We start from the raw sequence: 26508 nt of genomic DNA, 5'->3' as shown, positions 1-26508 counted from the left end.
TTTTTCTATATAATTTTTTTTATACTCTAAATAGCACACACAAATTTTTATATATAACAAACTGTCATTTAAAATAAGTTATACAATAATCTTATGACTTAAAAAAATTTATATCAGCTAGGAGATGTTTGAAAAAAAATTAACTTAGCAAATAATAAAAATTATTATAAAAACCTGCAATTCTAATAATAAACATGTATTTGTACTTGTACTTGAAAAATTAAAAAAAAATGTTGTAAACCCTTTTTTGCAAACTTCAATATTATTTCTTTGAAAGAATTATTAGTAAACGTTTTTAAAAAATTCACTAAACTTTACAATATTTTTTCTTTTATACCACATAAATACATCATCTGATAAATCTAAAATAAAAAATGCAACGAATAAGTAAATAAATAAGAAAAACATTACATACAAAAAATGAAAATCAATGTACCTTATAGAGGAAAGCTGTTGTGATTTACCAAAGTAGTAGTTGTTAAATATTATTGTTTTATGTTAGCTTTTAGAAAATAATTTATGCTGGTACATCATGATCCCAAAATATTTATAGCAAAATCATGTAATAAACAGCACTAACAACAAAAAATCAAATTGAGATAAAACAAATTGTATATATGGCAAAATAATTTTTTGGCTTTTAGTGAATGATTAAAAGCAGTGATTTTTAATAATGAAATTAATTATTTATCATTTTTAACAATGGACACTAACACGAAAGTAAGCTAAACTCAAAAGATAGCAAAAAAACAACATAACAACAACACACAACAATAGCACACACCATAAGTTAATATAATGTGCATATAACATAACTTAAGTAATATAACATTCATATATAACAGAACATAAGTAACAACATTATGCAAAATGTTATTAAAATACATTATTATGTATTTTCAGAATAATTTATAAAAAAGACTTGAAAACACCTAGACCTAAAGCAGTAAGAGTTTGACACTAAACACTGCCGTGTAACCCTCTGCTATAAGTACATCACTTGGCTGGCAAGGTTGACAAATCTTGCTCTACACGTTTACCAAGTCACAGCACTTTGAAAACATGGAAACAACATAGTATAAGCATATGTACCAACTTTAAACACAATATATCTATATTTAACCTTATATAAACATTTAAACACATTTATAAAACAATTATATAACATGTATTAACACATACACAAACAATAAAAAAACACTTTACATTATTATAAAAACACATTGATAAAACAACTATAAACATATATTACCACATACACATACTTATCCTACTTTAATTATCAAAAAAGCATATATGCAAACAATAAACATGTGCAAACAAAAATTATAAAAATGACATGCTAAACTATTTTCTATACTTAATTGCCTAACTATTTTCTATAAAATTAATTATAAAGTTTTCTATAAAATTACTAAACTGTTTTCTAAACTGATAAATAATAATTAAATTCCAAAAGGTAAATGACCGCGTGCATTTTGATGACACACTCTTTCAAATTCAGAAAAGCTTAGTAACTAATTAAAACTACTTTAAAAATGAAAGCGAAACAACGTTAAATGTTAACTATAGCAATTATATTAAGATACACAATGTTGTTTATGAAACTAATTATGAATAAATGCATTATTTCTGTAGAAGAAACAAATGTCAAAGTGAAAAATAGACCAAACATTAAAAAAATATTTACATTGTTTATATAAAAATAAATAATATATAGAATATATAATAAGGTGACCAGTATCCTCTTGTAAAATTAGCTTTTATATTGTGCTCTCTTATGAATAAAGAAAGAAGATATCTTTATCTATAAAGTTCTATAAAATGTAAAATACCTGTTTAAAAATCTTACAGTTGTTGAGTAACTTTAAAAGTTTTGTAAATAATCAACAATAAAGTTTATATTTATATAAGTATTATACAAATCTAGTATATTTTTTAAAATGCTATTCACCTCCTCAATGCTGAGAGGGCCACTTCAGTCAAAGACGCTAATTTTTTCTTTATTTGTGGTTACAAGCCTCTCTCAACTTTCAAAATGATCTGTCCACCCAACATTTATAGCAAAAACCATTGATAGTCTGTATAGTGCAGACATATATTACAAGAAAATGTTCAAAAATTAAGCTTTTGGAACAGCTTCTATAATTCGCAGTATTGAGGCACCAAGAGACAAGCTTTCAATATGGCTTTTCTCAGATCTGTTATTTAGATGTTATGTTAAGAAACTTCTGCTTTCAGTTTTACCCAACAGTTTTCAAAAAGTTTTAGATAACATAAATTGTCTTGCATTGGGGCAAGAATGTTAATTACTTTTTTTTGGAGTCTTGTCTTAATAAATTTGACCTGATTGTAAGTTGCCCTTTATGAATGAAATATAAAACTTTTCAATTTGATATCAATTAGACATATTGTTCTTTAATATTTTCAAATAAAATTTGAAGAATGATAAAAATTTCCAAAAATTAACAGTCTCATCTTGTTGTAAAAGGTGTAAACCAATTGTCAGTGATTGTACCCCAAATCAAAATTGCTGGAAAATTAATGGAAGGTGCAATATATCTGGAATTGAATTGCGAGTTTTGTGCCTGTTGAACATTGACTTAGTGTGCTACAAGTTGTTTGACTTGTGTTTTAAAAACATTTTTTTTTTTTTAATTTGTGATTACAAATATATTTTTTTGATCTCATAATATCAATTCTGGCAAATCAAGTTTGTTGGGCAAGCATTGTTAGGCAAACTTAATAATGAAAAATTTAACTACTTCAAAAACAGAAGGTTAAAATTATTTAGTTAGCAACCAAATGTTTTTGATTTTCGGTATAAAACAAAGTTTTCTCTATAAAAAAAGTTCTGGTATAAAAAAAGTTTTTGGTATAAAAAAAAAATTTTAAGACCATAACAATCTTTAGTTTATAGTTTAAAAAAGTGAAAAAGTTATATAATTAAAAAATAACAATAAAATATGTTAATACTTCTTTTTAAGTCCAAATAGTTAATAACGCAAGCTTTTGATAGGTGAGTTATTGCTGTAATCTAAAAGTTGTTTTTCATTGTCAGATGAAGGTGCATGCAAAGTATGTTCTATATTTGAAGCAATAATTTGGTTGAAAAAGTTACTTTCCTCTTCATGATAATTATTTTTGATTTAATTATTGCCAAACAATAAACTGTTAGGTGTTTAAAAAAATATTCAGCTTTTTGTCTGTTGAAAAATACCTCTGATTCATTGAGCGGCGGAAAAGGTGAAGATGACTGATAGGATTCAGATGACTGTTGGGATGACAGAGAAGAATGGTAAAAGTTATCTTCATTGATATTGGAACTATTTTGTTTGAATGAAGTTATTTTTCCTGTTGATATTTGGTTACTTGAAAATGGACCCACAGTTATGTTCCTTTGAACTTGATGCACCATACTTGTTATGATTGTGTCAACCATTCTTCTCATTTCAGAATTTGAATAAATTTATAAACAAATTTACGTCCACTAACCTAATAAGAAATAAAAAGGTATATTATTGAATTAAAAAAGAGTAATTTGTTATTGATTTTCCAATCTTAAAAATTATAAATTATAAAAATATCTTAAAATATTAGTGTTGCTAAGACTTAAATAGTTAAAGCAATTTAAGCAATTTAAACAATTTAGTTTTGCTTGGATTGTTATAAAGATATCAAAAGTTTGAGACCATTAAACGTCTAAACAATGTTATATTTTTTGTTTTATGTATTAAAGTTTAGTTCTTAAAATGAAAAATACTGCATTGGCAAGGTGTCTTCGAGCTTCAAATACAAGGTGTCTTCAAACTGTGAAGGCACTAACATTAACTTGGAACACTTACAAAGCAAGCACTTTGCTACTACAACACTACCCCATCAAAATTGGTTACGGCTAAGTTATGTTCGAAATGATATGACCACCCAATATTTACAGCAAAAACCATTTATATTCTGTATAGTATAGGCATATATTACAAGAAAATGTTCAAAAACCAACATACATATATATTGAGGAATATAGAAGTCATAGTATAAAACATGTTTTAGTATTTTGTAAATTTAAATAAAATAAAAATTGCTTTTAGAACAGCTTCTATGGTTCGCAGTATTGCAGGCACCAAGAGACAAACTTTTAATATGGCTTTTCTCAGATCTTCTAGTGAAGTTATGTTAAGAAACTTCTGCTTTCAGTTTTACCTAATAGTTTTCAAGAAGGTTTAAATCGGGTAAATTGTCTTACATTGGGGCAAGAATATTAATTGCTTTTTCTTAAAGTCACATCTTGATAATTTTGGCCTGATGGCAAGTTGCCCTTTTGTGCATGATATATCAAACTTTTCAATTCGAAATCAATCAGACACATTGTTCTTCAAAACATTCAAACTAATTTTGAAGAACAATAAAAATTTCCAGAAATTAACAGTAGTCATTTTGCCGGTTATTCGTTTGGAAAAACGGTTAACTGTCCCATTAACCGTCAGTTAACCGACTATCCGTTTTTGAATGAAGTGTTTATTTTTTGGTAATAGTGTACTCATGCATTGTATGTATTATGATAATGTAGTTATTTTATTATATATTTTATTGTTAATCATAATGCATAATAAATGTTTTTCTTAAATTTAATCATAATGCATAATAACTGTTTTTCTTAAATTTACTGAAAATAATATATTACACTAGGCTTGGTCGGGAAAGGCCTGCGATCGCACTCTAATCTTGACCACGCATACAATATTTAGTTGCAACATTGATGTTTTGAGAACATTCAAGTTTAAGTATGTTTCCATGTTTGTCCGCATAACAATTAATTTTTAAAATATATGCTAAAAAATTAACTTCACAACTTTAATCTTTACTAATTAAATACTTTTATATTAATTTTTATATTTTATATTTATAATTTTTTTATATAAAAATATTTCTATATTAGCGAATGTTTTAAAAGCATTCGCTACTATTTGATTATTTGAAAAAACATTTGATTAGTAAAGATTAAAGTTATGAAGTTAATTTTTAGCGTGTATTTTAAAAACTAATTGTTATGCGGAAAAACATGGAAACATACTTAAACAAGAATGTTCTCAAAACATCTTGTTGTGAAAAGAATGTTTGCAAACACTAAAAACCCGCCAAATCTACAAACAAAGAAATTCTATTGGTTTAAGAATATATAACAAACAAATTTTATTTTAATACTTTGGCTTATTCGGAATGAATGAATTTAATACTTTGGCTTATAACGAATGAAAAGTCAACGAAAATGTTAATGTCAAACTTTACAAAGTTGCACAAAAGATCATAAAAAACGTAAATTAATGTAATACATTTATAATGTACACATTGTTTAATCATTGTCATTTTTATTCGTCAGTTCGACATAGTTGCTGATTTGTATTTCTTCATCTTCATCATCATTTTCATCAACCAAGTTTCCCAAATGCATCTCCGAATTTTCGTATAGAAAAACCAGCATCTCTGCATGTTCAGGCGTTGGTTGACACCTCTTCGTTATGACATTTCCTGCAGTTGAAAACACTCTCTTCCTCGGATAGCTGGTAGCTGTAATGCAGAAAAGTTGTGCAGCCAACCTGGAGAGAAGGGGGAAGCGAGAACTGTTTGACTTCCACCGCATTAATGGATCTCCCTTATGTGGTACAGCAGCTTCTGCAATATAAATCTCCTGTCTGAAAGTGGGTTGAGGTGAACTGGTAATTTTGCTTGGCTTGTAAATTCGTGAAAACAAATTCACTTTTGTTTTCTTCTTTTTGGTGGCTGCAGGGGCTGGTGCAGGGCTGGCAACTTGTGGCTGCAATGTGGCATACAACTCTTCTGAATACATTATTAAATTGGCTTTGTCTTCGGCAGTCAAAAATGGAAGGCTTTTGAATCGAGGATCCAGGAGGGCAGCAACCATGCCTAAAAAGAGAGGAAATTCATTGCCAACCAAACTAAACTGTTGGGTTATTTCGCTAACAAGCTTATGTTTCAGCTGTACAGCAGCCCACATGCCGTTCCTCTCATCCAGCTTTAGGAAATCTAGCAATCCGAACAATGCTGGATAAATCGCTGAGTATGTAATATACTACTGGCCACTCCAGAAAGTTACCTGATCCGCAAATAGTTTCAAAACCCCTACCACAGTCTATGCAACTCTCCAATGTTCAGCATTGGGCACTGGTCATGTCTTTCTTTACTTGAGTATCCTGTTAAGGAGATATTCATTAAAAAGTGCATATGGGGGAGGAGAGCAAGCAGTTTACTGAAAATGGCTCATCAAACTTTATATAATTAATATTTATTAAAATAATTAGTTAGATATAGTATAGTAAATTATAACAATTTATCTTGCCTGCATGGCACCAATGACGTTTGCAGGTTTACCATTCTTTCCGCCATATAAATTTTGCTGCTCCACCTGGTCTCACAGTCCATGATAGGACAAAGCCTGGATGCTGGAGTTTGATAGTAGTTAGCATTCCTCTTGATCTCATCATTCTGAATTTGTTTGAGGACATTCCAGGACGGATTCAAACTTCTAAAGAACTTTGCCACTCTTCTGATGGCCGCCTTCTGATAGCACACTTGTTACTGTCTGAATAGCGTTGATGCTGTCATTTATGGCTAATTGGCTTGTGTGCCTGACACACTGTACCACATGCTGCATAAATATATACTATTGTGGTGCACGTACCCGGATACAAAAATTGCGCCACTTCACAATTCTGCAGATCCTGAATGCACATCATTGCCAACTTATTGCAGTACTCTTTTTTTTTTATTCATTACCACAGTCGTTGTGTTAAAATAGCCAGTTATCAAGCTATTTCACATGTTTGTCCTAGCACTAGATGTTGAACCCGCACCAGATGTCCCAGCAATCAGATTTGGAAGATGACGCAATTTCAGGTGATTCTGCATTGCAGACGTACTTCCTCCTTTGCATGATATCGTCTCCCCACATTGCACAAAGAACATTATTATCTGCTTTCTTATAATACTTCCATACAATGCTCTTCTTGTGGCTAAACATTATGCTCTGAACAAATTAAGTATCATATTGAAAAAAGTAATCTTTAGATTATATAATATGTTTCAATATTCATGCAATTAAGTTTTATTATTAGGAAGTTAAAGTTAAACCTAAAACTTTTGTTAAAACTTTTTACAAAAGTTTTAGCATGTTGAGTTGATCATTAAAAAAAAACTTAATATAATTTAATAAGATATTATTAGATATTATTATAAAATATTTATTTAGTCATCATTAATTGCAAAAATTAGAAATATTTATATAGTCATAATTAATTGTGAAAATTTATTGTTAAACTCTTTCGCTACCAGTACTATAATTAAAAAAAACTTCGCTGTAACCGCACATTTTTTAAAATAAAATTTGGATGACACTACACTGAAAACTAATTGAAATTCGAATAGTAAACTTTGTTGAAAGCTTAATAAATTAACTTAATTTATATAACTTTTTAACATGTTTCATTTAACAACAAGAAATGCAACGTGCTGAAAACAATTGTTTTTATAAATAATAACTACTCCAATCTCATTACAATAATTATAATACATTATAATTTATAATACATTACAATATAAATTATAATACATTACAATATTATAATTATAATACATTATAATTTATAATACATTACAATATAAATTATAATACATTACAATATTATAATTATGATACATTATAATTTATAATACATTACAATATAAATTATAATGCATTACAATATTATAATTATAATACATTATAATTTATAATACATTACAATATAAATTATAATACATTACAATATTATAATACATTATAATAAGAATGTTTTTTTTTTAAACTAATCACTTACCTAAGTTCTTATACGCTTCTACAAGTTAAGTTTACCGTTGAAATACTAAAGGCACTCAAGGATGTAATAATCGATTTTATGTAATGTTATTTCTTATGTTTAATAATAATTTTATTATTATTATTTAATAATATTTTATTTAATAATAAATCTTGTTTTACGTAATTGTGCTGCTTTACTTTACAACTAAATTTAAAGTTTTTTTCTCATGTATTTCTTAATTTTGTAAAGTGATTTTAAAGTGAACTTCACAATATGGCTCTTATTTGTTATTACTTTTGTAGAGAATTAATTAAACTTTAAGAACAGAAGAATTATGTGTCTAGAATAAAAATTAATGTACAAAAAAGAATATTAATCCCTTTTTGCGAAGCATACTCGAAAGTTACTACCAGCGGCTTGCGGTAAAAACACAAAAATCAAAAGCCGCTGTCAGCCTCAGCTTGCTTGCAAGTGTGTCAGAGTCTAAATTTAAGTATTTATTTTTTCATTTTTAAATTTCTTTCTTTTTTGAATCATCTTTCATATTTTAATATAAATTTGTAAATATTAAGACAAATTCGAAAAATTTAAAAGCCGGTTTTTATTATTCGAATATCAATATTTGATATTTGAAAGGAAATCCGGATATCCAGTTAACCGGCGAAATCACTAATTAACAGTCTCACCTTGTTGTAAAAGGTGTAAACCAGTTGTCAGTTATTTCATCCCAAAAAACCTTGTTAAAAATGGTAAACACAGGCATTCATGAAATTAATTAGATGTTTCTTAACACAAAAAAAAAAAGTAAGCAAGTTTAATAATAGGCCTAGAAATGTAAAAGTACACAATGTGCTTGGCGCATTTTTAAAGTACACATTGATCAAACTTCAAAAGTTCATAGTGTTGAACTTTGATCAAAACCTTAATCAGTTTAAAAATTGCCCCGTGATTGCACTCATTCATATTAACAATAGCTTGATAATACTCTATTTTACCATCAAAGTTTTGAAAAAATCTGAAGTATTTTTTTTTTTAGGTGTTGATAGAAAAACAAGTTACTATGCAGAAATCTTTTACAGGATTTCTACACAAGCAGTATGTTTTTTTTTGTTTTGTTTTTTAATAATCTTACATTTAAATTATAAATTAATGCTTATAAATCTCCATCATAAATATAAACTGATGTTTATAAATCTTCATCATAAATGTTAAACGATCATTGTGATTAAAATATGACAAAGGTTTCAGGCTTGTAAATTATATAATGTTTAAAGAATCATAAGAAAGTACGTCATATTTTAATGTCTATTGCTATGTTTCAAAAGCTAATATTAAAAATTTCAAAACAAAATTAAATTTTAAATATGATATTAGCTTGAAAATGGAAAAAATTTTGGAAACTCAACCATACTGCATAAAAAAAATATTTGAAATAAAAGTTTAAGGTTTATTATGTTTTATGTGCCATAATAAATTTTCAAAGGTCACTGTTTATTTTAAGGACCATAGTCTTTTTTTAAGGGTCACTGTTTGTTTCAAGTACTATTTTAAAGGGTTTGTTTGGTCTAAAATGTCTAGAATATGTGACTTTTTCAAATCTGTTGCAATTTTATGTCGTTTTTATTTTAGAAGGGGATAAACATATGTCAAGTATGTTAGTGAATTTTACAAAAATAGTTCTCAATGTTCTTAAAGAACAGAGTAGTAATAAGTTAGTAAACACTTGTGTAACTTTTTTACTGTTAGTTTCTTCTTCAACATCAGGATGAAAGTCTAAATTAAAAAAAATTCAATTTATACAGGTTGGTTAAAAAGTTTTAAAAACTTAAATGAAAGAATGTGGATTTTTAAATGAAATAAGTTTTTTTATTCAATACAATCTCTCTCAACTTCAATACACTTATTTCATTGATCCTTCAATGATTTAGCTTCTTCATTCAATTTATTTCATTGATCCTTCAATAGCTTCTTCATTCCACGAAAAATGCTTTCCACAAAGGAAATGTTGGAGGTTTCTGAAGAGATAAAAGTCACTGGGAGCCAAATCTTGTGAATATGGTAGATGATCAAGTAATTTGTACTTTAATTTGTTGAATTTAGCCATCGTTAAAACACTTGTGTGAACACATGCATTGTCTTAATGAAAAATGATTTTCTTGTTTAATCCAGGCCTTTTCTCAAGAACTTTTGCATCCAACTGATCCAAAAGTTGGCAATAATATCCAGAATTGATTGTTTTACCTTTTTCAAGATAATCAATAAAATTCCTTTTGCATCCCAAAAAACTGGTGTCATAATCTTCTTTGCTGATCGTTGTGACTTCACCTGCTTTGGAGCTGAACAACCAGGCTTAGTCCACTGTAAACGTTCTTGTTTCATTTTAGGATCATGGTGGTAGATACAAGTCTCATCCATAGTTATAAAACGCACAAAACGGCTTTTATTTTGCTTAAAATTTTATTGAGAAATTTTTTTTTGATTGAGTTTTTCTTGAATTTTTAATGTATGCAGCACCAGTTTTCCCAACAGCTTTTTCATACTTAAATCTTTATGTAAAATATAGAAAACTTGTTTGTCTGAGATGCCTATGGTATGACCAATTTATAGGCTTAGTCAAACTTGGATTTTCATTAACCATATTATGTACTTGCTCAATGATTTCTGGTGTGGTTTTTGGACAACCACTACGTGGATCATCTTTAATGATTGCACTATGTTTAAACTCTAAAACCCATCAATGCACAGTTGAAAATGAAGAAGTAGATTCCTTTAACACTTTCACCATTTTAGCAATTTCTGTTGCTGATAAACCTTCCAAAACTAACAATTTTATCACTGCACGATATTCGGTTTTTTTCTATTGTAAAAAAATACTCTGACACATCAACTTCAAATGGCTTTTAAACAAAGAATGAATTGACAGACCTAACACAAACTTTTAGTGTGTTCATATGAAAGATTAAATTTTAAACTAGCCTATTAATTTTGATTCTTCTACTGGTTTAAAGATGTCACTTTCAAAACTTTTCAACCAACTGTAGAATAAAATGTTCAAGAAATTTAAATTGATATAATTAATTTTTTTTTTATAAATAACCAGAATTTTTCTATAAACAGAAAATTACATGAACTGCAGTATTTTTATAAAAATTGATTTTTTTAATTTCAATTCACCTCCCCATGAGGGGCCAAAAAATAAAGGCCATGAAGGCCAATACAGTCAAGGAGGCTACTTTAGCTGTGGTTACAACCCTCTCTCAACTCTATAACTCCAAAAAACAAATCTTGACAAACAAAGTTACTGCACAGAGAAAACAAGTTGAAAATTGTGAAAAGAGTTTGTTAGAATATAAATAATTTTAGCTCAGTCATTTGTTTTTATAATTTTTTAAAAGGTATTTATTTTTATATCTGTATTTAGAATTTAATTCTGTTGTCTCATTTAATAAATTTTTTTCATCTAAATGAGTAATTATTTAAAATTTTTTTTGCAAGCATAGCATTAATTTTTTTGAAATATTATAGACGGGAGCAAATTTTAGAAGAGACAAATTTAGTTTAAAATTAATATCCTAAAAAAATTATTGTTTTATATCCTATATAAACTTTAACTGTCTTTGAATATTTAAAAAATACTCAAAGACAATTGAACTAATTATTCTTTTAGATCCCATATAAAATTAATTAATGACAAACTTTATAAGGGATCTAAAAGAATAATTAGTTCAATTGTCTTGAGTATTTTTTAAATACTCAAAAGTGTCTTTTGAGTATTTTTTATGTTTATAAGTTTGTTTGCGGTTGGTATAGCATTTTTTCCATTCACCCTCAGTTAAGTTGATATACTGTTTATTAGGGTTATTTTGTGAGGAAACAATGCATTTGTAAATAACATTGAGAATTTGACGAGGGTAGTTTGAATTTACATTAATATACAATAATTTGGCTTTTTTTAGGGGTTATAAAAATTTAAAAAAAGATGTTTAAAGTGACATCAACAAAATTCACAATTTCTAAGTTAATGTTTATTTGGAAGCCATTATTTTTATTTATTTGGAAAATATTTTTTAAATTTTTTATAATTTTTTTTCTGATTTTGATCAAAAAGATTTAAAATTCTGCATCAAAGGCTGACTTGAACAGGGTGCAGTAAATGTACATGCATACAAGTGAAGGTTTGGGTTTGAGCGGTTAGTCATTAATTAAAAGAATAATTTTTTTTGTGTTGTTGACCTAAAGGACAGCGTTAGAATAGGAATTTTAAAGTTTGATAAGTCCATACAAAGTACTAAAACATGTTTTTTACTTTTTTGCTCTGTTATGTTTATGTATGTTATGTTAAAATATTGTCTTGTAATAATTATTTACATTATTAAATTAATAAATGATTATACAACAAGTTAATGTTACTCAAGCTGATGATAATGAAAAAAATTGTTAAATTATTTAATAATTTTAGAGCCAAGATTAAAACAAAAAATGTGAAGAGATTGCTGTCAAAAAAAAAAAGGAAATTGAAAAGGAAGTTTTTAAAAATTAGAAAATGCTAGTATTAGAAACCCACTTTTGTATCAATCGAAAAAATTAAGAAACATTAGTAACCTTAGAATTATGTATATTTCCTCAAATCTTACTGAAGTAGAGAGAATGTTAGATTTTCAATTAAGACAAGAAAGAAATAAGCTAAACTCTTAACTTGCTTCTGATACTACATTTCGATATGCTATCTGTGGAAACAAAATTGTCAAATTTAAGAAAAGACTGCAAGCTGATTGACCACCTTATTTGTTTATATATGAATACAACTTTGCTAAATAATAAAATTAAGGAGTTCAAGGTATTATGTAGTGATATAAATCCATGTATTATCAACATAACAACTCTGAACTTGGTTCAGAGAGACTTCCATTACAATTTTAAAATCAACATAACTCTCTGAACTTGGTTCAGAGAACATCAACATAACAACTCTCTGAACTTGGTTCAGAGAGACTTCCATTACAATTTTAAAAGGTTACTTTTTGTATAGAAAAGATCGTAAGGATAGTAGAATTGGTGGTGGTATTGCAATATACATAGATAACAATTTTATATCTTATTGGAGATAAAATTCTGAGTTCTGACAAAATTGAACAAATATGGGTTGCACTTGTTATTTGTAACAATAGTTATTTATACGGACCGAATGAAATTTGGTCTGTATAAATAACTATTTGATATGGAAATCTTTAATAAGGTATTTGAAACTGAAAAATCTTACATTGATAAACACAATTTCACGGATTTTATAATTATGGGGGGCTTTAATTTTCCAAACATTAAATGGTCCAAAGGTTTTATCAAATTGATTGAAAGAAATGATAACTCTTATGAATACAGATTTTATGATATTTTGAATGATCACTTTCACATTCAGCATGTTTCTTTTCCAATGTTTTAAGTTAACAAATTTTGTTAGATCAGAAATGTTTTATAAATGAGGAAGTAATTGTACGAAATTATAAGAAAGCAAATTTCGATTCAATTAATAGGTTGTTTTCCATGTGGATTGGTTAACGTGTTTTAATGGCAAATTAGTCCAGGAAGTGTATAATATATTTATACTTTACATGAATGCGGCATATAAACTATACATTCCAATTAAAAATTAAAAAAAAGCAAATATTTTGAATAAAAATGAATAAAGTTAAAAAAGACCCTTATATTTCTCAATTGTTCCTCAGAGTGGAAAGTTTCATCTCTTGTGAATAAATGCACAAAAATTTACAAAATAGTCAAAAACAAATCAAGAAAAGCTAGACAAAATTATGAAAAAACCTAGTGATAAAAATTGTGTGTTCAGTGATATTGGCTGAAGAAAATCCAAAGTTAATTTACAAATTTGTGAATAGCCAACAACAGATCAAAAATTCAATTAAGGCATTACATAATGAAAATAGAATAGTGACAAATGACTCAAATCAGATAGTAAATTTACTAAATAACAAGTTCCAAGATGTATTTGTCCAAGAGAATGACTTTAATTTGCCAGCATTTGCATCTAGAATCAATAAAAATTTGGATTTGGATATAATCTCATACAAAGATATTTTTAATAGATTAGAACGTTTAAATGCAGAGAAGTTGTGTGGAGCAGATCTCATTAAACCTTTAATTTAAAAAAAATGCGCATATAGAATAGCTCTATCGCTTGCACATATATTTACAGCTCCTATTGTGCTTAGTAAACTACCTGTTCAGTGGAAATCGGCCAATATCAGTCCTCAATTTAAAAAAGGAAGTAAACTGTTGCCATTAAATTATCATTTAATTTCACTCACTTCTGTGCTTTGTAAAATTCTAGAAAGGGGTTGTACGAGATTTAATTATGAATTTCCTAAATGCATATAATCTTCTTTCAAAAAGATTAACACGATTTTGTAAAGGAAAGATCTTGTTCAACCAACCTTATTGAGACATTAAACGCATCTCAGAATATATCTGTAGATGTAATTTACTTAGACTTTTTAAAGGTATTTAAATCCCAGTGGCCCATAAAAGTGTACTGATAAAACTTGAATGGGGTTTCTGGTACAAAATATAGATTGATATAATATAGATTGATATAATATAGATTTCTGGTACATTGTTAATATAGATTGAATTTCTAAAAAATAGAAGTCAAAGAGTTGTCATGGGAGAAATTGTCTCATCTGGGAAGGATATATTTAGTGATGTGCCACAGGGCTATGTTATTGGCCCTTTACTATTGATTATTTATGTTAATGATTTGCCGGAGAACTTTGTTAATATTTCAAAGATGTATGCTGATGATGCAAAAAAATTATCAAGGGTTAATTGTGAAACAAGTGTTAACCTATTGCAAAATGACCTAGATAAAGCTGTCAACTGGTGCAGAGCATCTTTTTTACTGGAATCAACTACCTACTGATGTTGTTAATGCTATTTCTGTGAACTCTTTTAAAGCTAAACTTGATATATGGGTTTTAAATAATATAACTAAGCTGAATAATGATATAGCTGTCTAAGTGTACTTGGTACACTTAGCGAATTATCAGTAACAGCTCAAGTATATTACTATTACTAATATGTTGTTTTAAAAGTTATTATTAGTGATAACTACCATTAATCCTAATTTTATTGCTTGCATTGATTGATTAGATTGGATTGAAGTTTAAACTATGAGTTGGTAACAACATAAAACTAAAAGTTCAATTTAAACTCTCACAATCAAATTTTTAAATCTGTTTTTATAAGAAAGTTTTTAAAATAACTTTTATTTTTTTTTTTAAATTTTTTTTCAAAACAAAAAATTTTAAAAAAACATAAAAGCTTCACAATTATTCAAACTTTTAAATCTTTTTCATATAAGGAAGTTTTAAAGAAATTTAATTTAATTTTAATGCTAATTTTAAATTTAACATAAACTGTAAGTACTTTAAGTAAACTATATATACTTTTTCAAGAGAAAATTTTAAACATTTTTGTTTTTAAATTTTTTTTATAAATTTAAACTGATGTGAGAACAATAGGTGTTTGCTAGTAAGAAGCCTGAAGATTGACCTCTAGATGTTTCAAATTTCATTAATTCTCTGCCTTGCTTTTGCACATCACCCTCTTCACTATCAACTTCATACCATATTATTTTTTATAAATTTATGGTAAAATAATGTCTGATGTAATATTTTAAAACGTTTTACTAATTTAATGTAAATCATTTGTAATAATGCAGTTTTGAATTTTGAAACCCAATTTTTTTTTTAGCAAATTATAAAAGAATTATCAATCACAAGTATTTAAATAATCTCTATTATAGTTTTATAATAAAATTATAATTTAAAATGTTGTTTATTATAAATTTTATTTGTTATAGAAACTTTTTCGAACTAGTGAGAATGGATTTTATTATTGATCAACTAGCTAATGTTTGGCTAATGGAGGTTGTCTTTATTACTAGAAATTGTTCAAATATAAAATTGTTGTTTTATATTAAATTAAGCTATATTATTTTATTTCATGTTATTGGTATAACATATATAATAATAATAATAATAATATATATATATATTATTATTATTATTATTGTTTGTTTGATGTTTAGTTGATGATCTGTATTTAAATTAATTTAAAGAATGTCAATTGTTTTAATTTATACATTGTTTTTAGAGTCACCTTTTAAAATGTTTTGTAATATAATTATTACATTTTCAAAAGATATACAATAGTTTATACAAAAATATATATACAAAAGTTTTACAATAAAACTCTGGAATAAATAATAAAAAAAAAAAGAATTAACAGAGAAATATAACTAGACAAAAAAAATACATAATGCACCAATAAAAATGATTACAAAATGGCTCGGTAAGTATAATCAAAATACAATTTGAATAATAAATTTAAATTTAGAGCAGCCGTGACGCAGTGTTACCGCTCTTGCCTCAGAAACAAAGGATCCGTGGTTCAAACCCCACATCTGGGCAAGCTTTGCGACATCGGTTAGGAATGAGGTGTGAACTTCCAATTAAATGCTCATCCATGGTGGTCTGATAAGAAGTCCTCTGTAAGGACTTCTTGGGGCACCTAAAAAAAAATTTAAAAAAAAAAAATTTAAAAATCTGTCAATCAACAAATTCAAAATAAAATAAACTATTGTTTTAATTAAATAGATAGGTTAATGGTATAATGGTAAGTTTGTTTGTTAAATCAGGAATTTTACCATTTAATGTGGAGCACTACTTTTACCTTTAATTTATGTTTGGTTGGAACAGTATCCAAAATCTCAAAAGAATTCCAGTTAGACCGATTTTTACAGTTAATTGATAAATTTAAATGTTTACATACATGGGATTGTTTATCAGTTTTAAGGTGCTCATTTATCCTAGTTGTTAAATGTCTGGAAGTTTCTCCAATATAACTGGCATTACATCCAGCGCTCGAGTATTTGTAAACAACATTTAAGTAGCTTAGGAAGTATATCTTTTAACCAAAAATTATTTTGATGGATTCATTTTCTTATTAACATAATCAATTTCAGTCTCAATTTTGACAAAATAAAAATATTTTTTATGTATTTATCAAATCCCAGCCAAGTATTATTAATTATATATGTTCAATCAATCAAACAACGTTTAAGACCAAATTTGTAGCAAAAGAGAATGAAACTAAAAAAATTTTATAAAAGGCCTGTATAAGTTTTTATAATAAAGTGATGTTGAAAAAGAAATTGGATTTTTTAATAAAAAACCTAAAAAAGCAATCTGTTTTACTTATTCTTATTCCATTGTAAATTTCAAATTTTTATGTTGTTTAAGATAATTAAAAAAAACTTGGTTGAAAAATTTTTGACTATCTTACTTTTTGGCAATTAGCAAACACGGATCTGTATATTTGATCTCAGATGCCGTCACACTAAACTTTTATTTTTTGAATAATAGGGCTTTGAATAATAGGGCTGTTAATAAAATGTTTTTATTTTTTTTACTGTAAATCATGCACGGAGTGTTGCTACATTGACTATCTTATAGCCTGACTCGTAACAAAGTGCTGCTACATCGACTGATAAATACCCAACCAGTTAGGGGTTATATATATATGAAATACACAATATATATATGTATATATAATATACGCAATATATATATATATATATATATATATATATATATATATATATATATATATATATTGTGTAAATTTTATATATATATGTATATATATTTGTGTGTATATATATATATATATATATATATATATATATATATATATATATATATATATATATTTTGTGTATATATACATCTGATATATATATGACATGAATATATGATGTGACATGAATATGATGTATGATAAGTAGCACAACACATGATTAATGTTTTATGTAAAAATCTTTTTGTTTATAAAATGTTCCTTCTGTTAATAGATAAATATGTCTCCCAACTTATCATCAGAAGTTCACAAACTTAATGCTCTTATGTATGAACAAGTAAGATTTTTATGTTTATTATAAATGCTTCAAGGTAAATCTTATAAGTACTCAACATGTTAAAAGAATAAAGTTGTTAACATGTTATAACATAATGATGTTGGAAATATTTAATTATTGTTGTGTTAAAAACATAGTAACAAGTTTCATTTGATAATTTGTTACCAATTTCATGTTTTTTTCACAATCAAGTGAAAACTTGTGTTTTTTTATAGTTGATATCAAATATATCATAGTCTAGTGAAAACTTATGAAATTTGTTTTTAAAGTTAAACATTCTTGTTTTTTTTTAAAGGAGTCATGTCTGGTTTCCAAACAAAATCATGACATATGAATGCACGACAGAACAAAACTACGAAACAACACAACAAAATTATGACACAACAGCAACATAGTTGTAGATTTTTAAGTTGTAGTCACAAGGTAAGTTGGAAAATATTGATACAAGCTTATGTTGATTCACATCCTAAAATTACCATGACTGAACTTTATAAATACAAAAGTAATATATTGCTTGAAAATTAACAAATTCATATTCCTTATAGAATAATAACTATAAATAAAATCAATGCATTTTTAAAATGGAAACTTGCAGATAACAAACTTTTAAACTACCTGCTAATGTTAATAGTTTTAAAAAATTATTGCGCTCATTGGTTTTTGTTTAATTAAAAAAGGAAGTTAAATATCCAAAAAATTTATACCTGAATTTTTTTTTTTAATATCAAAACAATTTTTATAATATATTTGAAAAATTTTTACATGATGTAAATTTTCTGGTAAAATTTGATTCAAAACTTACTGGTAAATTTTAAAGCAGAATGGGTAAATTTTCCTTTAAAAAAAATTTTCTTGAAAGGAAAATAAAAATTAATAATTTTTTTTTTTAAGAAAATTAAACTCTAAGAAACCCTTAGGTCTTATCAAAGAACACCTCCACACTGAAATATGTATTTTATGCATTGGTTCCAACCTAACCAATAAAGCTAACGTTTCCAACCTAAACAATAAAGCTAACATGCTTCAAACACATAAATGTTTTCTGAATAAATTTGGTGGTTGAAAACCATGTATACAACCTGTCTTTTTGTTGTTTATATATTCACCTCCCCAAGACTAAGCTTGTTACCACAGTAAAGGAGGTTACTAATTTTTTACTCAGAAATAATCGCTTACAATGTCAGTGCTCTACCACTACACCATTATCGCATTTAATCAAACAGCCGTTTTTGACTTTACTTTCATATCAATACAAAAAATCTTTATTAGCAAAAGTAACTCTTTATAAAAAAATATATAGGTGAAATACAATGTGTTCAATGTATATTACAGTGTGGCTATCCAAGTTTTCTTGTATTTTTCTCATCGTAAGGCAATAAATTTAAAAATTTAGATGCTTCGGTGCAAGATAAGCAATGAGGCCCTATGTGACAGGATTTGACCTTTTACAAAGGTCAAATGCCGGCTGCACAAACCAAAAAAAACAATAGGTAGAAGAATAAGCAAGTTTACATTTGATGAAGTATATATTTATAGTTATATCTCTCTTAGGTGCCTAATACCCTGGAAGAGATGTTAGTTAATTTTTTCCACCCACTCCAGCTTATTAATAACCCCCTCCCCCATTTATAATTTTTGCAGTCACAAAGTTGAAGGAAACAAAAATTTCAAACACAAAAAAAGATATATTTTTGCACAACTTATAGGGTAGATAACCCTAACCTAGCATTAGTAACCTTTTTTTTTTTTACCTTATTACCCTAACCTTAACTCTTTGCTTCATATATTCATAAAACCTTCTTTTAAATGTGCAATATTTATTTTACAAGTTTTTCTCTGGTTATTATTTAAAATTTAAACTTTTCAATTGAAATAAATCATTTATATATTATTAAAATATTATTTTAAATTCTAAATAATCTAAAAAATACTTTGCAATTACATTTTCTGGAATTATGGGTGATCTTAAATAACTAGAGGATTAATAAGCTGAAAAAGGTAATTCATTTGAACAGCACACCAATCTTGGCTTGCTTAATAGCAATATAGGCTTGCTTAATAGCAATCTTAACTTTGATGTATTCTCTCCCTTTTTAATTTTTTTAATAATCAATTTTTTTTAAATTTACAGAAATGACAGCTTAAATAATACATTTCTTTTTATAGGTTATATACAATACCTTATCACTAGTAGGTGTTGCTTCACATTTAAAAAGTCAATTTAGGTAAGGCTGATTTTAAACATTCAAACTTTTTTTTCTTTACTTTTTTATCTATACAATATATGCTTATTTTTCAGTGAGTTAGATGTAGCATCAAGTGACAGAGATATCATGTTTGCAACTGACCAATGCGCATCTGAAGAATGTCACAGTATGTGTCTCAATAAGGTTTAGTTGTTTAAAACAAGTTAAATTTTTTTGAGATGTTTTAAAATTTGTATGCAAAATTAATATATATATACATACATACATACATATATATATATATATATATATATATATATATATATATATATATATATATATATATATATATATATATATATATATGTATATATATATATATATATATTCTGGTTAGAAGTTTAACAAACTTACACAATTAGTTTTTGCTTTACCTTTTTTTTTAGTCTGTGGTTTAAAAAAAAAAGTTCACTAAATAAATAAATATATATGTTTACCAACAGCTACTGTGTTTTGCCAGAATAGTGGATAAAGTTGGCAAAACACTTGCTCAAATGTGCAACAAATTATTATATTAGTAAAATTTTTTATATTAATGTTCAAGAGATTTTAATTTAACATTCAAGAGTTTTCTGGTGGAATAGTTCACCATTCACCTTTAAATAAGATTTTAATTTTTTCTTATAAATAGTTGTGTTTTTTTGGTCATGGATGATATTTGGAAGTATATTTCAAAGTTTAGGACCATAGTGGGATAATGTTCGATTATAAAAATGATTGCTGCATTTTGTTTCCTTTAATTTTAGTGTTCTTTCTGACATTGAGTAGTGAAATAAATTGCATAATGACATTGGTGTTTCCAGAATAATAGATTTGTGCATTATTAACTATATACTACTATGCATTTTTATTTTAATTATTTTATTTATTATTTAAATAAAAGTTTTGATATGAAGGCACAAGTAGAGGTTGTGGTGCAAAATCTCAATAAATTAAACAAATCTCCAGTTCATAAGGGTAAAAATTTTAACATAACACCATTACGAAGTGATATGCTAAACAAATTTTTTTATTTTTTGGGATTTAACTTTGTTTCTTGCTAGCATTTTTACATAGTATTTGATTTTGTTAAAAGGCTTTACAAAAAGTTGCATAATTTGAGATATTGCATTGATATTGATATATCATTGATATTGCATAGTTTGAGATATTGCATTGATTTTGATATATCATTGATATTGCATAATTTGAGTTACCAATTTTATGAGCTGCTTAAAAGGGAAATATCAAGTAATTTTTAAAAGGGAAATCCCAAGTAATTTTTGTTAATATAGATTATTAATTATAGTTAGCAAAACTATAGCTAAGTTATGCTGAAAACAGTGTTTTTCTTCAAAGTTTTAGAACAGCGATTTATTTCATTAATAAGTTGCCATTTCTATCTTTTTTTTTTTCTTCGAATAGCATTTAAATTTGTAATCATTTCCAAATTATGATAAAACTTTGCATATAATGAATTTAGCTGGAGAATGGAATTTTTATTAACATTAAATTTCAATTTTATGAGCATTTGGGAATACCATGTATAATGGGACCCTGGCTACCACTCTGATATATATAGATATCAGTGCTTTTTTTAAAAAGAAACTTATCTATTTTTTTTTTTTTTATATGTCAAAAATGAATTAGAGATTAAAATCTAAATTTGTAAATAATTTTTTATATACAGTTATAGCCATAGCTAAGCTCCCCCACACTTGTTTTCCAATAAGAACGGTATAAATAAAAGTATTTCCCAATGTGAGGAGCTCTTTTTTTTTTTAAAGGCAGTTGTTTTTTTTATAAGATGTTATACAAACTATACAAAACTATAAACTTCTATAACAAATTCCAAAGTTTTTTCCAATTTTTGTTGGAAAAATGATCTCATCTCTTTTCCTTGCTTTTAGTGTCTACAGCTGAATGCCTTCTCCTAAGTAACCACAAATCAACCTACTTTTAAGGATCAAAGCTTGTTTGTGGTGGTTCACTAGTTTGGTCATTATTAAAGCTTTATAATTTTCCCATACCGCAAAACTGAACAGAAAACTAAATGACACCTGTTGTGTATTTAAAATTAGACCAATTTTATAAGTAATAATAACTGCTAAAAAAGTTAATCATATTAAGTAATTCCGTGCATGAATGTGACTCTGCTATTATTTGGGGAAGCATTATAGATAATGTAAAACTTAACAAGGAATGATTTGAATCTATTAATACCTAAAAATCTCCATATAAGTATCGCCTACTAATAGTTCCACTTTATTATTAGCGCAATGCCAAACTATAACAGAAGGAAACTTTTTAGTGAGTAGTTTGACAATGCCACTTTTGCATCTTAGAGTAACTGATGTCATCCCATGAGAATGAAGACATTTGAGAAAAGCATCAAATACTCTTTCAGCCATAACGCTTTTAAGTTCCACTAAATCCATAAATAAATTTTTTATTTTTTTGTGATTTGTGAATTTATTCAACTGCCTTTTACTTGGCTTATACTGGTTAACTCATTGATCATTAACAGAATCTTACTTTTTAAATTTATGACTTCTGCAATAATTTTTTTCCTTATTTCATTTCCCCGTTATGTTAATGATTGACAGTATTAATGCATGCCTTTGTCAAATAAAGAATACAATTCATTTCAACACTGTTAATTCCTTGTAGATTAATTTTTATTTCAAATTTATTAAAGGACTGATTTCCTTTTGCAACCTCAAATGCCGTTTGATGTTTGCTGTTACAATTTTCTCATGTGTTTAAAATATGTAACTTTAAAATATGGCAAAGTATGACTTATAAAAATATGGCCATCAAAAGTCTTTTTATCTTCTTCTACTAATTCTAATGCAGATTGTTGTCCAGTAGATTCTTTGTGATCAAATATTTTCCTATGTAACAAACTCAGCTGTTGCTTTATATTTTTACCATAATAAGAAATTTCATGGTTGGATCATTTTTTTTTAGATATTTTCATCTTAGCTTTTATGCCAAGTATTTTCACTTTTTGCAGGTGGTGCAGCCAAACTTTTTTTGTTCAAAACAGATCCCCTCCGTTTTTGCACCTTGTCCAAAAGAGAAAAGGCATCATTAAAAGATCCGCCTCAGATATGGCAACAGTATTCCATACAAGGACGGATTTGAGATTTAAAGATATATAGTATAGAATCTGGAGAAAAAAAGTGTCAAGCATGATAAAGAGATGCAACCTTAGTAGATACTAGTTTTGCAATGGATTTGATATATGGTTTCCAAGAAAGATCTGAAGTAAGAGTTAATCCTAGAAGACAAAGGGTAGGTGACTCACCAAGTACATTACTGTTCATAAATAAAGGAAGATCTAAATTATTGTGATAATGATTGAAAAAAATTGGGTTTTATCTGAATTAAAGTTCACTAGCCACTGTGAGCCTCATGCTGTAGTAGAAGTGAGATCCTTTTCAAGCTCATATGCCCTCTCCAGGCAATCAGAGAGTGTTGGCTTATCAAGATAAGAATAAATGGTAGTGTCATCAGCAAACAATGCCACCTTAGATGTGAGAATAATTAGAAGATCGTTAATCTAAATTAAAAAGAGTATAGGGTCTAGAATAGAACCTTGAGGAACCCCTGAGTTACAGGTTATGAAGAAGAGTACTTTCTATCAATTGGAAAGGAAGGATTCAATAATCTTAAAGATGTTACCTGGTACACCATAAGAAAAAAGCTTATAGAGAAGACCAGCATGTCAAACATTATCAAAAGCTTTAGAAATGTAAAGAGTGATGGCATTAACCTCTTTACCTCTATCTAATGCACAATAAAACCTATAGATTATTACTGTTAGCAAGTCAGCTGTAGAATGAGAAGATCAAAATCCATATTGATGATTGGAAAGTTATTAGATTCAAGATAAGAGATAAAGTGTTTGTTAATTAAAGATTCAAAAACTTTGCTTATGATAGGAAGAAGACTAAATTGGCGGTAGTTATATGAGTCAGATTTCTCCCCAGAATTTTTGAAAAGAAAGATAACAGATGCCGCTTTCCAGCAGGCTGGAAAACAAGGCTCTGATAAGCACTTGTTAGATAATTTTTAAAGTATAGATGATAGCTCCAGAGAACACTTTTGCAAGACTATAACAGGTATATTGTCCGGACCACAAGCTGTAGAAGCTGGAGTGATGCAAATGTCAAGCAATGGATCAACCTGTTTGTTGGTTATATCAGGCAGAATGCAACTAGTGGAATCAAGAGATAATATTGATGAAAAGTTCTTAGCAAACAATTCACCTTTGCCTTTACATGAGGTGACAAAATCTGAACCATATAAGAGGTGGAATAACAGATTTGCTCTTATTATTGATACTGTTAAAGATTCTCTAGAAGTCACAAGAGCCTAATTTTTGTGATGAAATACGAGATCTCATGACCTGAGAATAGCGGGCTTTGGCATTAGACAAAACCTTTTTACAATGGTTCCTAGCAGTAATAAACAGATGTCTGTTTTCTGGAGAATTGTTTTGCTGATAGATATGGAAGTAATGGTTAAGTAATGGTTTTGATTGGAAATTGCAGCAGCACAATGTGAGGAAAACCATGTAGAAGAGTGAGGCTTGACCTGGATTCATCGAGAGGGAATAAAAGATTCCATGCCAGCCTGAATCCATGAAGTTATGTAAGAAGCACATTTATCAGCAGGAAGATGAAAGATTTCTACCCAAGGGCCATCACAAAGAAAATTATGGAAAGAGTCCCAGTCAGCTTTAAGGTAGTTGTAAGAGGTATGATGATAGGGGAATTCTGATGATGAAGAAGAATCAGATAATAGTTTTAGAGAGAGCAAACTGTTATCAGAAGCACCTAAGGGTGAATGTGGAGAAACTGAGCACTGACTAGGATCAGAAACAAGACATAAGTCAAGTAGAGAAGGTAAATGATTCGGTTTGTCTGGAGAGCAAGTTGGAAAGTTTATTGTTTGAGTTAGAGATTGAGAAAGGCAAAAGTTGTGGGTTTTAACTCCTGGAAAGTCACTGACACTAGAGCCACCATTCAGTTTGATGAGCATTAAAGTCACCAACAACAATATTGGTTGATGGATAAAGAGAGAGGGCTTGGTCAATTTGATCAGAAATAACATCAAAAAGAGTGCAGTCTTAAAATGAAAGAGAGTGATATAGAACAAAAGAAAGGCAATTGAGTGAAGTGGTGCTAAATAAAAGCACACAAAAGAATAGTCGGTGGATTCAAACCTAGTTTCCCGCCAAATGGGTGAATTCTTACGAATGTAAATGCCCAGGCCAAGCATGTGACTATTGGAGTCTTAACAAATTAAAGGAAGATAACCATCAACACTAAGATCACAAGATAAGACAGCCGAACACAAAATAGTCTCACAATGAGCAAGTAGGTCAGATGAACTTTGCAAGTAGTAAGACTCAACAGAAGAAAAGTTACTTCAAAGACCACGAATATTAGTGAATGATAGGTTTAGAGAACTTGGTGATGACATCTTGGTGATGACATATGTTTTTTGAAGAGAACTTGGTGATGATGTTTTTCGTGTTTTATAGTTATTGGTACTTTAGTCATTTTTAAATTTGTTAATGAACTTGACTCAAAGCACAGATAATACTTAGTACACTATTTAATAGTCCAAGCAGTTGCCTCATTATTAATAAACCCTTAGCCATAACAAAGGGCTCCAAATGAAGCCTCAACAATGCAAACTAAAAGTACGAAGAAGGACACCATACATGCATAATATGGCACTGTTAGTACTCTGATATTTTACAACTGTTGATGGAATCAGCCTCTCTAAAAGCTACCACAGAAATTGGGAAACCTGCCTACCAGCCAGCCTCAGAACCATAAAACTGAGTTTTAGATCTGTACCCTCATTAGGAGATAATAGAATGAGTTGCCTAGTCATAAAAATAGAGACACAAACAAAACCCATGCATTGAGTCAACAAGATCCAGCATTTAACATTTTTATACATTGTTTCCTAAACTGGAAACAATGTATAAAAATACATCTGCGGTAGCCTAATAGATGAAGAAGGGGTGCAGGGCTGGTAAACAGATAGAATCTGTTTATCCCTTAAATCTTTGCCTAGGAGGCCTTCTTCAAGACAGTAGCCGGTTGCAATTAACATTTGCCCAAGATGAGTATTTTTATCAAAACACCATCTCTATTAGGAGAAACTTCAAGCCAAAAGTATGTACACTATTTATGAAAGAACCTGTGTATGTAAATGTGTGTGCGTCTGTATTTATATATGTATATGTGTGTGTGTGTGTGTGTGTGTACATGCGCACATACACATATAAAAATACACACACATCTTTTATAAACAGCAAAAAATTTCAAGTATTTTGTCATAACTTTTTGCCTTTTTTACTGATTATAAACGAAATTTTTACCAATGTAACTACATAGTATAATTAACTCAGAAAAAA

At 27.8% G+C, this 26508-nt stretch overlaps 1 protein-coding gene across 5 annotated transcripts in view; it reads left to right on the top strand.

The window, feature by feature from the left end:
- Positions 1 to 26508, top strand: part of LOC136071930 (probable tubulin polyglutamylase ttll-15) — a 50310-nt gene that overhangs the window by 20846 nt on the left and 2956 nt on the right. For 3 of the 5 annotated variants that reach the window (XR_010638622.1, XM_065797764.1, XM_065797765.1), the window contains exons 10-14: positions 8890 to 8948; positions 15727 to 15793; positions 17779 to 17841; positions 20008 to 20066; positions 20141 to 20231. Coding sequence is in view for 2 of the 5 variants with exons in the window: in XM_065797764.1 (XP_065653836.1) it covers positions 8890 to 8948; positions 15727 to 15793; positions 17779 to 17841; positions 20008 to 20066; positions 20141 to 20231 (339 nt within the window). In the remaining 3 variants the exon portion in view is untranslated. The remainder of the gene's footprint in view (positions 1 to 8889; positions 8949 to 15726; positions 15794 to 17778; positions 17842 to 20007; positions 20067 to 20140; positions 20232 to 26508) is intronic. The other 2 variants (XR_010638623.1, XR_010638624.1) reach the window with 1 other exon arrangement.

Source organism: Hydra vulgaris, chromosome 05, assembly GCF_038396675.1.
Source record: "Hydra vulgaris chromosome 05, alternate assembly HydraT2T_AEP".
Classification (NCBI taxonomy): Eukaryota; Metazoa; Cnidaria; class Hydrozoa; order Anthoathecata; family Hydridae; genus Hydra; species Hydra vulgaris.
The sequence above is the reverse complement of the archived record's forward strand: the minus strand, read 5'-3'. Positions and strand labels throughout refer to the sequence as shown.